A 13,004-nucleotide genomic window follows, 5' to 3' on the forward strand; every position below is an offset into this window, starting at 1 on the left:
ATTTAAGTCATCTGAGAATTGTTGTTTATACAATACCGTTGTCACCATATATTTGAAAAATGTCCAAAAAAGAAAGAAGTATTCCCAAAAATAAAAAGTAATTAAAAAGTGTTGTTTATTTTATTACACAATACTTAAGTCACCATATATTTGAAAAATGTCAATTAAAACTATCAAAAATGAAGTATTTTGAAAACTAAAAAGTGAATAAAAAAGTCAAAAGAAAAACTACGTATAATGAAAAATCCAAAACTATTATAAACCTGGTGTGTGTATGCGTGTGTGTGAGTGTGCGTCAATGTCAAAGTACACACTCAAATAGTCAGGAGAAATGTTAGAGCTTTATTGCATTAAGCTAAAATACATGGCATTGGTGGGGCTCTTTAACACAAGATGAAACTAAAACAACCACTAGCCGAACCATAAATAACGCCAGTAGAGCCTATTATTTTACTTCTGGGAAAACCCCTCGACTCTCCAATGAAACAACTTACATAAGATGGCCTTTGGAAAATGTAACCGAGTCAAGGTAAAATAATGGGGCACAGTAGAACCCTGTGATACTTTGTGCGAAGAAGGATTTCACCCTAATAAGAACCGCCATAATCCCCAGTACTATGTATGCTTAACAAGCCCCTCGTGAGGACTTACAAACGACCTCGATCTCATTGTCGGTGCACAAACAAAACATAATACTCAATGCGTACGCCCAACTTCAGGCAAAGCGATCCGAGCGAATGGAGCAAAGTTGATGCTCAAATGTACCCATTTTAAGGCCAACAGCAATGAAAAGTGAGACATTTCACTTTGGAGATTTAAAAAAACAAAAAAACAAAAAAACAATCTTGTCAATTACAATATATTTCTGACTGAAAACATTTATTAATATGGGAAAAATCTCTTCTGGAGGTTGTAAGTGACATTGGCGCTCTGGCGCTGTCAGTGTAAACGTAATAAGCCCAAAAAAAAAAAAAGAAGTTGTTTCAGTAATGTTTGCGTTGAGGTGCTATTTTGTGTGAAAGGATTTAGGAAAACAAGTGCGGTGTTTTGCTTGTTCTTCTTGAAAGACTTCTACTCACTGCTTTGTATGAGGAACTCACTTGCAATGACAAAAAGTACTGAAAAATGTTGGTGCAGCAGCATGGTGGGTGAAAACAATCATTGAGATCATCACTGACATTGAAAAAGTTTTACTTTGGTAGGGGAGCAACGAACTGTGAATGCAGTATGATTGCAACCAAAAATATGATGTTATTAAGCTATAACATTGTAAATGTTCTGTCTGGGCTTTGAATGGTGATCATTTAAAATACTGCAACTAATCCAAAGCTTTCTGATTTATGCTGAAGTCTTACCATGCTTATCACTGTGATGTAAACCAGTGTCAGACATGAATGTCACACTACTGTAAAACCATTTCATGCATTAAAGCACCTCTTCTTAAAAATGATTACAATTAGAAACTTTGCTATGTGAACAGAGGACAGGACTCAGGTAAATGTTACACTATTCACAATGTACGCCAGTCGGTTCTCACTAGGACTTTGCAGGTTATTGGGCAAACAGTAATACACTCCATTTAGGGAAGAAACCACAAGTAGGTTGTTTCGAATAAAAAGAGATTCCCTAACCACATCACTGCTTTTAATAATATGCTGGCAAGATCGAGTGTAACTTTTCAGCATACTTGCCGTGTTTCATCAGGACTGTTAGAAGCTAAATCTGCTGAATGGACGACATTTTGAACAAAATATTGTGCATATAAGCTCATCATCTTGCCATGAGATGTACATTGAATGGACAACATACATACAAGGCAAACATCTGTCTCTTCCAGAGATCTCTGTTCCTGCACAAGAAAAACTTACTCAGCAATGTCCATCAAACTATTGGAGCAGTATAGACAAGCTCCCTGGCGGCTAATGAGCATGTTTGCTTATTGTCATTCCTGCTGTTCCCAAAGTCTTAGTCAAACCAAGAAATAATACTTTGGTAAACTGTTTTTCTTTGGTTATATTTTCTACTACTCTTTTAAGGCTGTCAAAGGTGAGACTGACTCTTAAAAGTCTGAACCTAACTTGCTTTCCAAATACTGTACATTACCACCCTTGCAGGCCTCCAGTACACTGTAAAAAGTGCACACTTCCATCCAAACCTTCTTCTTACATCTCAACTGTGGGATCCTTTTACATAATCCTCTCGAGTCATATTTACTTTCACTTTACTTTACAATTCCTGTTATATTTTACAGCATTTGTTATGAAAATTATTGCTTGTAAACCATTTGGGGCCCTTCATGAAAAATAAAATAAAATACTAAAGCGACAATATGAACAGTGATTTACAATAGACAGATTTGAGGGGGGGCGGGGGGGGTCTCATTTCAGCATGATGTTTACCTTGCACTGGAGGGATTTAGGCTGCCAGTCACGTTTACATCCTCCTAAAACCATGTTATAAATGCTGTCCCGCTTATCACATTGAGCTCTGGACTAAGTAATTGCATAGAAGCAGATAGATGTGTACACGTCCAGCATGGAAATTGAGGAGGGATGTGTTCTACAAGCTATAGTTTGTGCAATTCCGGGCTTAGCTGCCCTGCGTCTGGTTCTGCATGTGTTTGGCGATGTCGTACACGTAGGTGATGTCGGGCCTCTTCTCCGGGTCGGGGTTGATGCACATATCTACCAAATTCCTCAGCTGATGACAAGGGGTGGTTGGTTTGGGAAGGGAAAGGAAAGGACAAATAATGGCATTAATGATGATTGATGATGCCATTTTTTTCTTCAGATTTTAACAGCTTCTGAAAAAGCAGTGAACCACATCCAAAAGACAACGAGCTCTTTCCATTATGGTAGCAACAGGTAACTGGACTGAGCACACTGGTTGGCAGAATTTTACTCAGGTCCACACAGACACACACTGCTGCCACTTCATTGCCAGCGCTCACACACGAAGCCAAGCGAAGCGGCTGATTGGAGCAGATAGATAGACAGGCTCGCAGGCGGAACAGCCACCGCCATCATTAAAAAAAGAAGAGAATAAAGGATGCAGAGGAAAGGGAAAAAAAACACATCTATGCGAGGTCGCTATGGTAACTGTCTGCCAACTTCACGGCTGCTGTTGCACGGCAGTGGCTCGGACGAGTTCTCGTCAGCCACTGTGTGCGTATGGGGGTGCCGGAGAGAGAGAAAGATGTAAATTCAGATAGTCTGAGAATTAGCACTGCCGAATGGAGGTTTGGGTGGGGTTTAAAAAAGATGCAGATATGTAAAATATTCATGCGCTTCTTTGCATGGCGAGTGGGGTGGGGGGAAGCGGTGGAAAGTGTCAGGTGGCGGGTGGAGGGGGAGCGAGTGCTGGTGAAGGGAGGCAGGGGGGGAGGAGGTGGGAGCATAGACGGAGATGGTTAAATGACACAACAAAGATGAGCAGCTGACAGTTTGCTGCCGATCCTTCAGGAGCATTGTTTACATCCAGACAGGCGCTGTAGGCACCCCCCCTCATCTCCATCTCTCCATCAGCCTGTCTCGCGCTCCATCATTCGCTCACTCTATCGCTTTGTCTCCCTATCTGCGGGATGGGGGTGACACGTGGGGCACGCTCCAGCTCTGAGCGGTGGGGGTGCAGAGAGGGAGCTACTGTAACAAATACACGCTTGTGCGACGGCTCATGCACATAAAAAACGCACGTGCAAAGACATGAAACGCCATGCAATTAGCCTTTGTCAACCTAATGAAGTAAACACCAAAGTGTAATGAAAAGCACTCTGCAGGAGTTAGTGCAGAAACTTCTAACTACCCACTGTGGACTCGAGTATGCTGACACACGGGCAGCAAAGTGGAGATGTGGTCATTTAAACGCACGTAATGTCCAGCAGCTTTTACCTTCGAGGCCCGTTTTCGTGTGTGTGTGTGTGTGTTTTTAAATATTTATTTAATTAAAAAAAATCTATAAACACATTACTTTCAACAAGTCATTAATGTAACTAACAAAGAATATTATAAAAACCGAGGTACAATATGTTATTTGCGCTAATAGGGGGATTTTTTTTGGCTTCCTAAGAGGCAGGCTTGTGGTTTCTCTGCTGCTTATAAAGTGAAGCAAAGCGGTCAGTCAAAGAAGACAGTAAAATGACAGACACACACGACCCTGAAGTGCAAAACACAACAACTAATAAGTAAAAACGGAAAATAAAAAAACCACAAAAAATAACAAAACAAAAGCAAATACTTTTTTTTTTTAAACACACACAAAAACAAAAAACTGTCAATGAAAAAAAGTAACTAAACAACAGCAAATGGAAAAAAAATTAACAAAAAATAAACAACATATCAAAAAACAACAGTAACTAAAGAAACACAACAGTAACTAATAACTAAACAACAGCAAATGAAAACAACAGAAAAACAAAGAACAAAAACAACAACAAATTACAAAACACAAAAACTAGCGATTTGGAAATTAAATGGATGAATGAAAAATAAAAATATTCACTCAAAAAAAAAAAAAAAAGCTGGTAAAATATAATTATAACAAATTGGGACAAATTGGGACAAATTAGGACTGATACACTAATTCGATCAATGTAACCCAACGTTTTTGGTTGTATTTGCACTAGGGGTGTGAATTGCCTAGTACCTGGCGATTCGATTCGTATCACGATTCATAGGTCACGATTCGATTCAATACCGATTAATCCCGATGCAAATCTATAAATTGATTACTGCGATTTTTTTAAAACTCAAATTTAGAAAATACTAATCAGTAAACTTGTACATGTAGATAGTAAGATTTGTATGAAAATGTATTTATTTATCTGAAAATTCTGGCTTATAACTGAGCCACTGCATTTAACAGGTTGCAGTCTGTTTCATGTTTGAACAGCACTGAAATAAAATATTTGGCCGCATATTGAATCGATTATAATATAGCAATATATTGCCGAATCTATTTTTTCTAACACCCCTAATTTGCACAAAGGGTCGTTTTGTACAACGCAAGCCCCAAAAATTTGGGTTGTTTTGAACAAAAAAAAGCCCAGGAAGTTGGGCCAAAGTGACCCAATTTGTCACTCTTTTTAGAGTAAATACAACAGCAAATCAACAAAAGACAAAAACAACATTGTTGTGTTTTGGACTTCAGGGCCACCGTACAGATCTCATTTGAACTCTTCACCACAAAGAAAAACGATACTCTTCTTCAGAGATTAACAAACATACAGCAATTTTTTCATTCATTCTTATAACGTGAGCTTGTGCCCCTGTAGTATCTACATATATTTGTTGTCAACATTTTTCCTTCTACACTGGGGTAAAAAAAAGTGTTTGGCCAAAATCTAATAGGAAGTCTATGGCAAACTGGCCAAATACTTTTTGGCCCCACTGTAAGTATGCTCTAATGCAGCAACCTAAAAAATTGCCTAATTTCTCCATAGAAATATTACAATAAAGAAAAGTTCTTGAATGGAGATTTGAGACAAATGTAAAAAAAAAAAAAAAGGCTTCCTTCCCCAAAAAAAGACCCCCGCATAGCCAGCACACAGATGCAAAAAGCAGAATATTCACAAACATACACACACACACGTCACAAGCAATCAGCTACCATGCCATCGTTAACCGCAGCCTGACTGCATTACATGAATGCGCACCGAAGAGGCTTTGCTGAATTACGGTAGATTATTTAACATTTAGTTAGGGAAACTTGACACTCACGCTCATTTTGTTTCACCCTAGTCTGTAGCACAGACAGATGCTTTTGATATGTGGGATTTCATTTTCAAACGGTTAAAATCATGGCCTTTTGATCATAGAGTACATGTCATAATATTACAGGGTAATACACTGTGCACTTTGGATGGATTTCAGATGTTTAAAAAAAAAAAAAAGGCCAATACAAATCAAAATCAGTGACCTGGCATAGAGAAAGGAAAAACTAGTTATTGTTGCGTAACGTGTTGCTTTACTGAACATGTTAAGATCCATGCATACGTTCTCACATATCCTGAAATCAGTAGAAATATTTGAGTAAATACAAACCTATCACACTGCAAGTGATGTGTGACATTACTTACTTCCTCTGAGTAATGATCTGATGGAAGAGGAGGGTAGTCGCACTGCTCTATCTTCTTACAGAGGGAGTAGAGGTTCATCTTATCTCCATAGAATGGACTCTGTAGGGCTGCCATCTGAAAAATGCAGACATGCGAAAACAGTGTGAGGACAAGAAGGAAAGAATGTGAACGGGGGAAAAAAACTCACTTGGGGTGAAATGGTACTCAAAAATTCACAGCTCGGTATGTGCCAAAGTAATCTAACTATGATTGGAACATTAAGATTCACAAGAAAAATGGGTCAAAAGACTAACTCTACTTGTAAAAATGGATGACAAACAGAAATGTACTAATCGTAAGCCTCTGCCTTCCTTTGAAACAAACGTCCGCTTTACCTGGAAATGTTCTATTTGCACATTTGCAGTTAAAGCAGATATCGCTAGTCGTGACATCTGCTAGCCAGAGGCTGACTTGCAACTGTATTTTCTTTTCCTGTAGTCCATTAATCAATATGTTCCCTGTGGGGTCAGTGTTTAACCAAATGTGTTTAACACACAAAGATTTTATCAATCAATCGATTAATTGATGAATCAGGATATTAAAAAATAAAATAAAAATTGTAGCCAGGCATAGATTAATGTGGGGCAATTTTTTTTAGCATAGTGTGTTGATAATAGGTGGGAAGTTTTTTTTGGCACGACGAGTAAGGTTAGTTGTGGCGATGCACAGTAGACTGGTTGCTTTTAAGGATGGATGCAAATGCTTGTAGGCGTTCAACCGTTTTCCATTGCATAGTATTGGGTATTCTCTCAGTGTGCTACCATAACCTCTGATCTATAGTACACTGATTATTATTATTTAAATGCCCCTTAAAATTTGGGTTGAAATGGTAGGGACATTAGGGAATAATAGCTGGACGGTGGTAGACAAAATAAAAATCAACAAAATTCTAACTGAAGTTTTCTTTTTAGTTAGTATCGGTTGCACTGTGCTGCATGGAAGAGTTTGAGCTGAAACAAAAAGTGGAGTGGAAAAAAGAGCCATGAGGTGAGCTACAGGAATATCAGACTTTGCTGGAGCAATGAAAAAAAAATACATACTCTGGAGCCCAGATGTGGATGGTAAAGGCAGCAGGCAGGAGAAGGAGACTTTTACTGCTATGTGTAAATAGGTAAAGAATTTCTACAGAATTTTTCATAATGGAAAACGATGCAGTTAATAACTTCTTTTTTTGTTCAATATTTGCATTATTGCAGGAGAAAAGTGCTTTCATAAATAAATGAATATATACTGTGTCAGGTCTAACAGGTTAACCATTCCAATGTTTTATTGCATATAGGAATAATTTAAATAATATTAAGAGTTTCTTTCTTGTACTTACACTAGCTGACTGTATACATCTGAGATAGTCATATAAATGTAAGCCAATTTTGAATTCAGAAGTACGTAAGGAGGTTGTTCCACATTAAGCAAATTAGTTTTCATACATAATAGGGAAAAAGAAGGCTCCGTCTGCTGACGAAAGGCGCAAAATAGCCGTAGTCCTTGCAAAAGAAATGAACACACATTTCAGGATATTTACCATACTGTTAAATAAAATGTGTGTGATTCAAACAGCAAACAGGTTATTTCCAAAGGTTTGTGTCACGCAAATGCATCATATTAAGATTAGAGGTGGTTAAAAAAAAAAAAAAATTGCCGATATATCGCGGTATTACAGTGTGCATCGTTTTTGTATCAATTCAATATGTGGCCAAATCGATGTTTAAACATAAATTTTTGATGGAAATTAGGGTTAGGGTTCAAACTTTAATCATGGAAGAATGTTATATTAATGGAACATTAAGCCCTAATATTGTATTTCAGTGCTGTTCAAACATGAAACCGATTGCAACTTGTTTGTTAAATACAGTCGCACACAGTTATAAGCCTGAAGTTTCAAAATAGATAGTAAATATGTTTTCTTACAAATCTTACTTTGTACAAGTTTACTGATTAGGATTTTCTAAATTTGAGCAAAAATAAATAAATCGCAATAATCGATTTATAGATTCGTATCTGGATTAATCAGTATCAAATTGAATCGTGATACGGATCCAACCGCCAGGTACTAAGCAATTCACACCCCTAATTAAGAGGGCGACTGTTAAAAAGCCACACAGCGAGCAGGGATTTCAGGCTGTTGGGGTCTCTGGAGACTCACTGCAGGATCCTCCACAGCCTCGCAGTTGTACAGAAAAAGCTCTAGTTTTGCCATCCTCACCAACCTCACGAGGAGAACTTTTTCTTAGCTAATGAATACTGTTCTACTTTGGATGGTCCAGATGGATGAGATGAGTTCTGGATGATTGGTAGATGGACGACAAGGTTTCAACGTCAGCAAGAAGTTGGTCATACTTGTGCAGTTGAAAAATAAAATCCACTTGCCCTGTCTCAAATTCTATGAACAAAATACCACCATCTAAGCACTCTGGAGACTTGTACTCCCTCGCCTAATTATTAACTCTTCAGGAATGACCTCACTTATGCATATCAACCTTACAATTAAAACGAACACTAAATTGCTAGCCATTAAATGAGTACAATATTTAATCAATTCATTCCAACCTAAAATGCCATCAGTCTATTGAGGTGTGAGACATTTGTATTAAATGTCAAACATAGCTTCCAGTTTCACTTTGCCTAATCACTCGCAATTACTGTAAAAAGCCACAAAAATGCAGAACGTAGATGTCAAATGTGGAGAAAAAAACTTTTGTCTTTCTGAGGATCTTATTGATTCGTTGAATTAAACATGCTGACTGCTTGCTGTAAAAGTTCATTTTTTGACATGCAAAAGACCATTTTCACTCTCTCAGTGCCTGCCTTTTGATTCAGTATAACGGGTGCATGTTTGTGAGGGCTGGTGAGTGTTTACCAAAAATATACACTTCAAAGTAAGTAAGACAAAAAGAGAAGGAGACTGAAACAGACACACAGGAGGCTGTGGTGGTGGTAGTGGTGGGGGGGGGGAGCTATGGGGATCTGCCAGCAGACACCAGGAGGCAAAGGGTTAAACAAGACCCCAACGTATTTTCATGCATCTTCTACTTCTGACAGATGAAAAATGTCAACTGTCCTGTTTTTATTTGGGAGTTTTTGCACTATTCATCTGCTTCATTAGTGTCTGCTGCTCCTAGCCCCTGACAGCTGCTGGCCCCCCTGTGCTCGCACGCACACACATAAAGATGCATGCCACACAAACGCATGCTCATTTTTTTCTGTGTCATTGCAACGGGTTAGATGATTGACTCACTGTCTGACCTCTGAGGCCCCGGTGTGTGTGTGTGTGTGTGCGAGAAAGAAAGAGCGAGCGAAAGAGTGCATGGTTCATTGATATTCGAGAAAGATTCAATGCGGACGCATGCCTGCTGTCTAAAGGGGTGCGAGTCGTCGGTGGTAGAACACACAGACACACAAAGAGAAACAGTCTGTCTTTTCTTCAGCAGGTCTTATCCTGAACTTACCAAAGTTATCGAAAAATATTATTGGAGTTAAAATTACTCTAATTCTGTTTTGTCTCTTCTGCTTCTTTAAGCGGCCGTAAGGCCTGTTCACATTAATGCTGGTCAACACCCTATCTTCAAATAACATCAATTAAGCGTGCGTACATCCGGTTCCACTCTCTCTCACACGTACGTGTGCATGCGCGCACACATTCTGTCCAAGTAAAGAAAGCATGACTTTTTTATGTTCACTTTGGTCCTTCATGTTTCTTTATGATGATATATTCATCAAGGAACAAAGTCAGAGTGTCTGAGGACAGTCATTAAAAATACACCTACTCTCAGTGGAGCCATGATTCCTCAACTTTGACACAATAATGAGAAAGGAAACGGTAGGAGTAGACCGGTTAATTTTATTTACCAGAATCTGTATGGTGCTCCACTGAGGAGGACTTTCTCAAATGTATATCTTTGGCATTTCGGTGAGTTGATCTTAGAGAAATAATTACATTTTACTTTTCTTCTCTCCTATAAGGCTGTACTAAATTGGGGAAAAATTAAAATGCAAAAAGTGGTGAAATAATTTTAGGTTACATTATTAAAAAAAATTGTACTGGCAAAAGCTACAAAAAATAAATAAATAAATAAAGGCTTACATTTTTTTCTAAAATAAATAAATAAAAGTCCACAATCAGAAACACAGCCTTAGCCGTGGGGCAGCTCATCACATGTAAATGTGTTGCTGGGTCTCATAAAAACAACATCAATACATAGAGTGGGGATGTAATGAGACACAGACTCATTTCAGAAGGATAAATGGCCCGCTAAAGGTATTCTTTACAATACTACAATAAATTGTCCGTATGTATAAATTGTGTATGCCAAAAGGGAGATTGTGAGTTATGGACATACAAGGGATGTACACAAATCGGTGGTGACTCAAATTGAGCAAACTGGGTCGCTAAAAACAAATGGCGAATCATAGGTTTTGGAATAGAGTCAAAAGAGGTCATAGAAGTTGTTAGCAGATTTGGACACTGGATCTTGGGTTCTGTTCTGCCTTTGGCCATGGTACGGCTTCCGAATCCGGAAAAGTACAAGATGCAAATTGATTCATATATCCTTCGCTGATGTTAACACGAATGTTGAATGCAGATTTTGGGTGCGAGTCATTCATACAATTCATAAAAATTAGTTAAAATTAAAAAGATGTACTGTACGGTAAAAACCAGGTGTGATATTGATTTGTGTTGGTCATTTTTTTGCCACTCGATGGCATAATTGCATTTGTAAGACGGTGACAGCTCAGTGCATTTTTCTTTTCATATTGAGAGCTATCTAATCTTTAACATGAAGTAACTTGTGAAATTCTGCACATTGTTAAAATTGTAAAATACAACTTGACCCTAGTCTCCACAAATATATGCATTATGATTAAATTTATAACTGCTAAATTTGGACGTGTCTGCTGCGTTGTGACTGGAATTCCCCCAGTACAGGATTTCCAAGTAAGGGGCGGTCATTATTCGTGCATTAAAACATTTGTGGTGTTAAAAGAACTTTAAATTAACTCCAATTTAACGCACTCATTTTGACACCCCTAGTACTTGTATATACCAATGCAAAAATTTTATATTTTCCCCAGTGAAATGGGAAGTGAATTTTTGGAGTTTTCATCAACTGGTGTTGAGCAAACTCCGCCTCCTTAGCTTCCCTGTTACCCTGGGAGACAACCCCTATGACTCCTGTTACCACAGAGGAGAGATTTGTCTGAGGGGCACATGGCAGGGTCAAAGGACGTAATGAGGTTGGACACAAGGAGAACGGGATCAAACAGAATGGAAGATGAAGATAGACGCTGATACAATGACCAGGTATTGACAGACCCTTCGGACTTTATCCAACCCACAGGCACAAGAATGGTGGGGAAAAGAAAAACATAGGTGCTTTCAAATGGAGCTGGTGCACATATGAGCATACTCACAAACATGCACAAACCACCACAATCCTCAGCCCCTGCCATGTTGAGAGTGAAATCAATGCGTACCAATGGGATCATGCTTGGATGTCTCTGTGAATTCCTTATGCCTGAAGGTTAAGTGAGGAAAAGGAAGGCACGCAGAGGGGAATGGAACAGAAGGGGAGGAGAACAGAGAAGCGAGGAAAAGAAGAGAGACCGTTTCCACACATTGTGGATGCACGATGGGCCCAAGCATTTTGGACAGCAAGGGCCTGTTCTTCAAATGGCATATTATGCATGGTGTGTGGTGTGCAGGGCTTGGGTAACTATTCAGAAGCGGAATCTGTATCTTCGCAGACTTCTTGTTTGGCCTACCTTGACCGGATGGATGGAATTGTCTCTGCTATAGTACTGATAGGGCTTCCTTCTTCAAGCCCCACTTATCTTAATTTTCCTTTTCATTCTATTAGCTGCCCCATTTGCTTTTCATCTTGTCTTTCTTTCTCAATTTTTTCCCCCCATTTTGTCTTAGAGAAGGTCTAGCTATTTCTTACTGTTTATTATGAAGTTCTTTTTAGATACAATATCTGATTCCATGTCACCTCAGATATGTAACCAAAGTTGAAAACATTTGAGTCTTGTACCCAAAAGAAGCATGGCCAGATCCATACATTCTTGCATGATGACAAAAATATTATTTTACTGGTCCAAGATTATTTTCATTAGTGACACTTTTTTTTTTACTTTTTATATGGAATCCTACCATAACCTAGTTGTGATACATTTGTATATTTAGCTGTACTTTACCTCGTAGAGCAGGCATCCTAGCGACCAGATGTCCGATTTGAAGTTGTATCCGTTTTCGTGTATCCTCTCCGGTGACATGTAGTATGGAGTACCCACTAGATGAGGGAATGGGACACAGAGGGATGAAGTGGAAAAAGAGAACAGGAGGAACAGTGATTATTACCATTCGCATTTCTTACCACACTTTATAAACCTTGTGACGTACGCACACACAGTAAACGGCGGAGAAGGAATTAAGCTGTCTTTTCAACCGTGACAAGTTCAGAAGTTGGAACACTCAAGGAATTTTAGTAAGAGTGCAAGTAAGGCAAACTACAGGGAGTCATTAAAGTATATTGCCCCTATTAATTATTAGTCAGCTCAAGTAAGATGATATTTAAAGGTTGCATATAACCACGCACAGCAATAAAGTGCATGCAATTGTTAAAGCACGACAAAGTTGTATATGCATGCACGAAATATACATAAATCACTTTTGATTAGTGGGCTTGGTAATGATCTGAAACAGCAGCTATTGAAGACGCCGCAGGAGCATTGATGGAGCTTTAAAAGCAGGCCCGTTTCTGGTTCTGGTTTGGAAACTCAAGAATCCCAAACTACCATGGCGACTGGCAACTTTCCAGAGAATCAGTCCTTCACCCAACTGGACTCCAACAGGAACCACAGCTTAACATCACGTCTGTAAGACACTGCAGCTCGC

General features: G+C 38.8%; 1 protein-coding gene across 1 annotated transcript in view; it reads right to left on the minus strand.

Annotated features, from left to right (window-relative positions):
* Positions 1-329: 329 nt before the first annotated feature.
* nek7 (NIMA-related kinase 7) overlaps positions 330-13,004 on the minus strand; it is a 70,926-nt gene continuing 58,251 nt past the window's right edge. The window contains exons 8-10 of the mRNA XM_086089875.1: positions 12,305-12,399; positions 6,074-6,187; positions 330-2,700 (exon numbers count right to left, since the gene is read on the minus strand). Of these exons, the coding sequence (XP_085946001.1) occupies positions 2,590-2,700; positions 6,074-6,187; positions 12,305-12,399 (320 nt within the window). The 3' untranslated portion in view covers positions 330-2,589. The remainder of the gene's footprint in view (positions 2,701-6,073; positions 6,188-12,304; positions 12,400-13,004) is intronic.

This window comes from Leptonotus elevatus, chromosome 11, assembly GCF_054856555.1.
Source record: "Leptonotus elevatus isolate MCC_2025b chromosome 11, RoL_Lele_1.0, whole genome shotgun sequence".
Taxonomy (NCBI): Eukaryota; Metazoa; Chordata; class Actinopteri; order Syngnathiformes; family Syngnathidae; genus Leptonotus; species Leptonotus elevatus.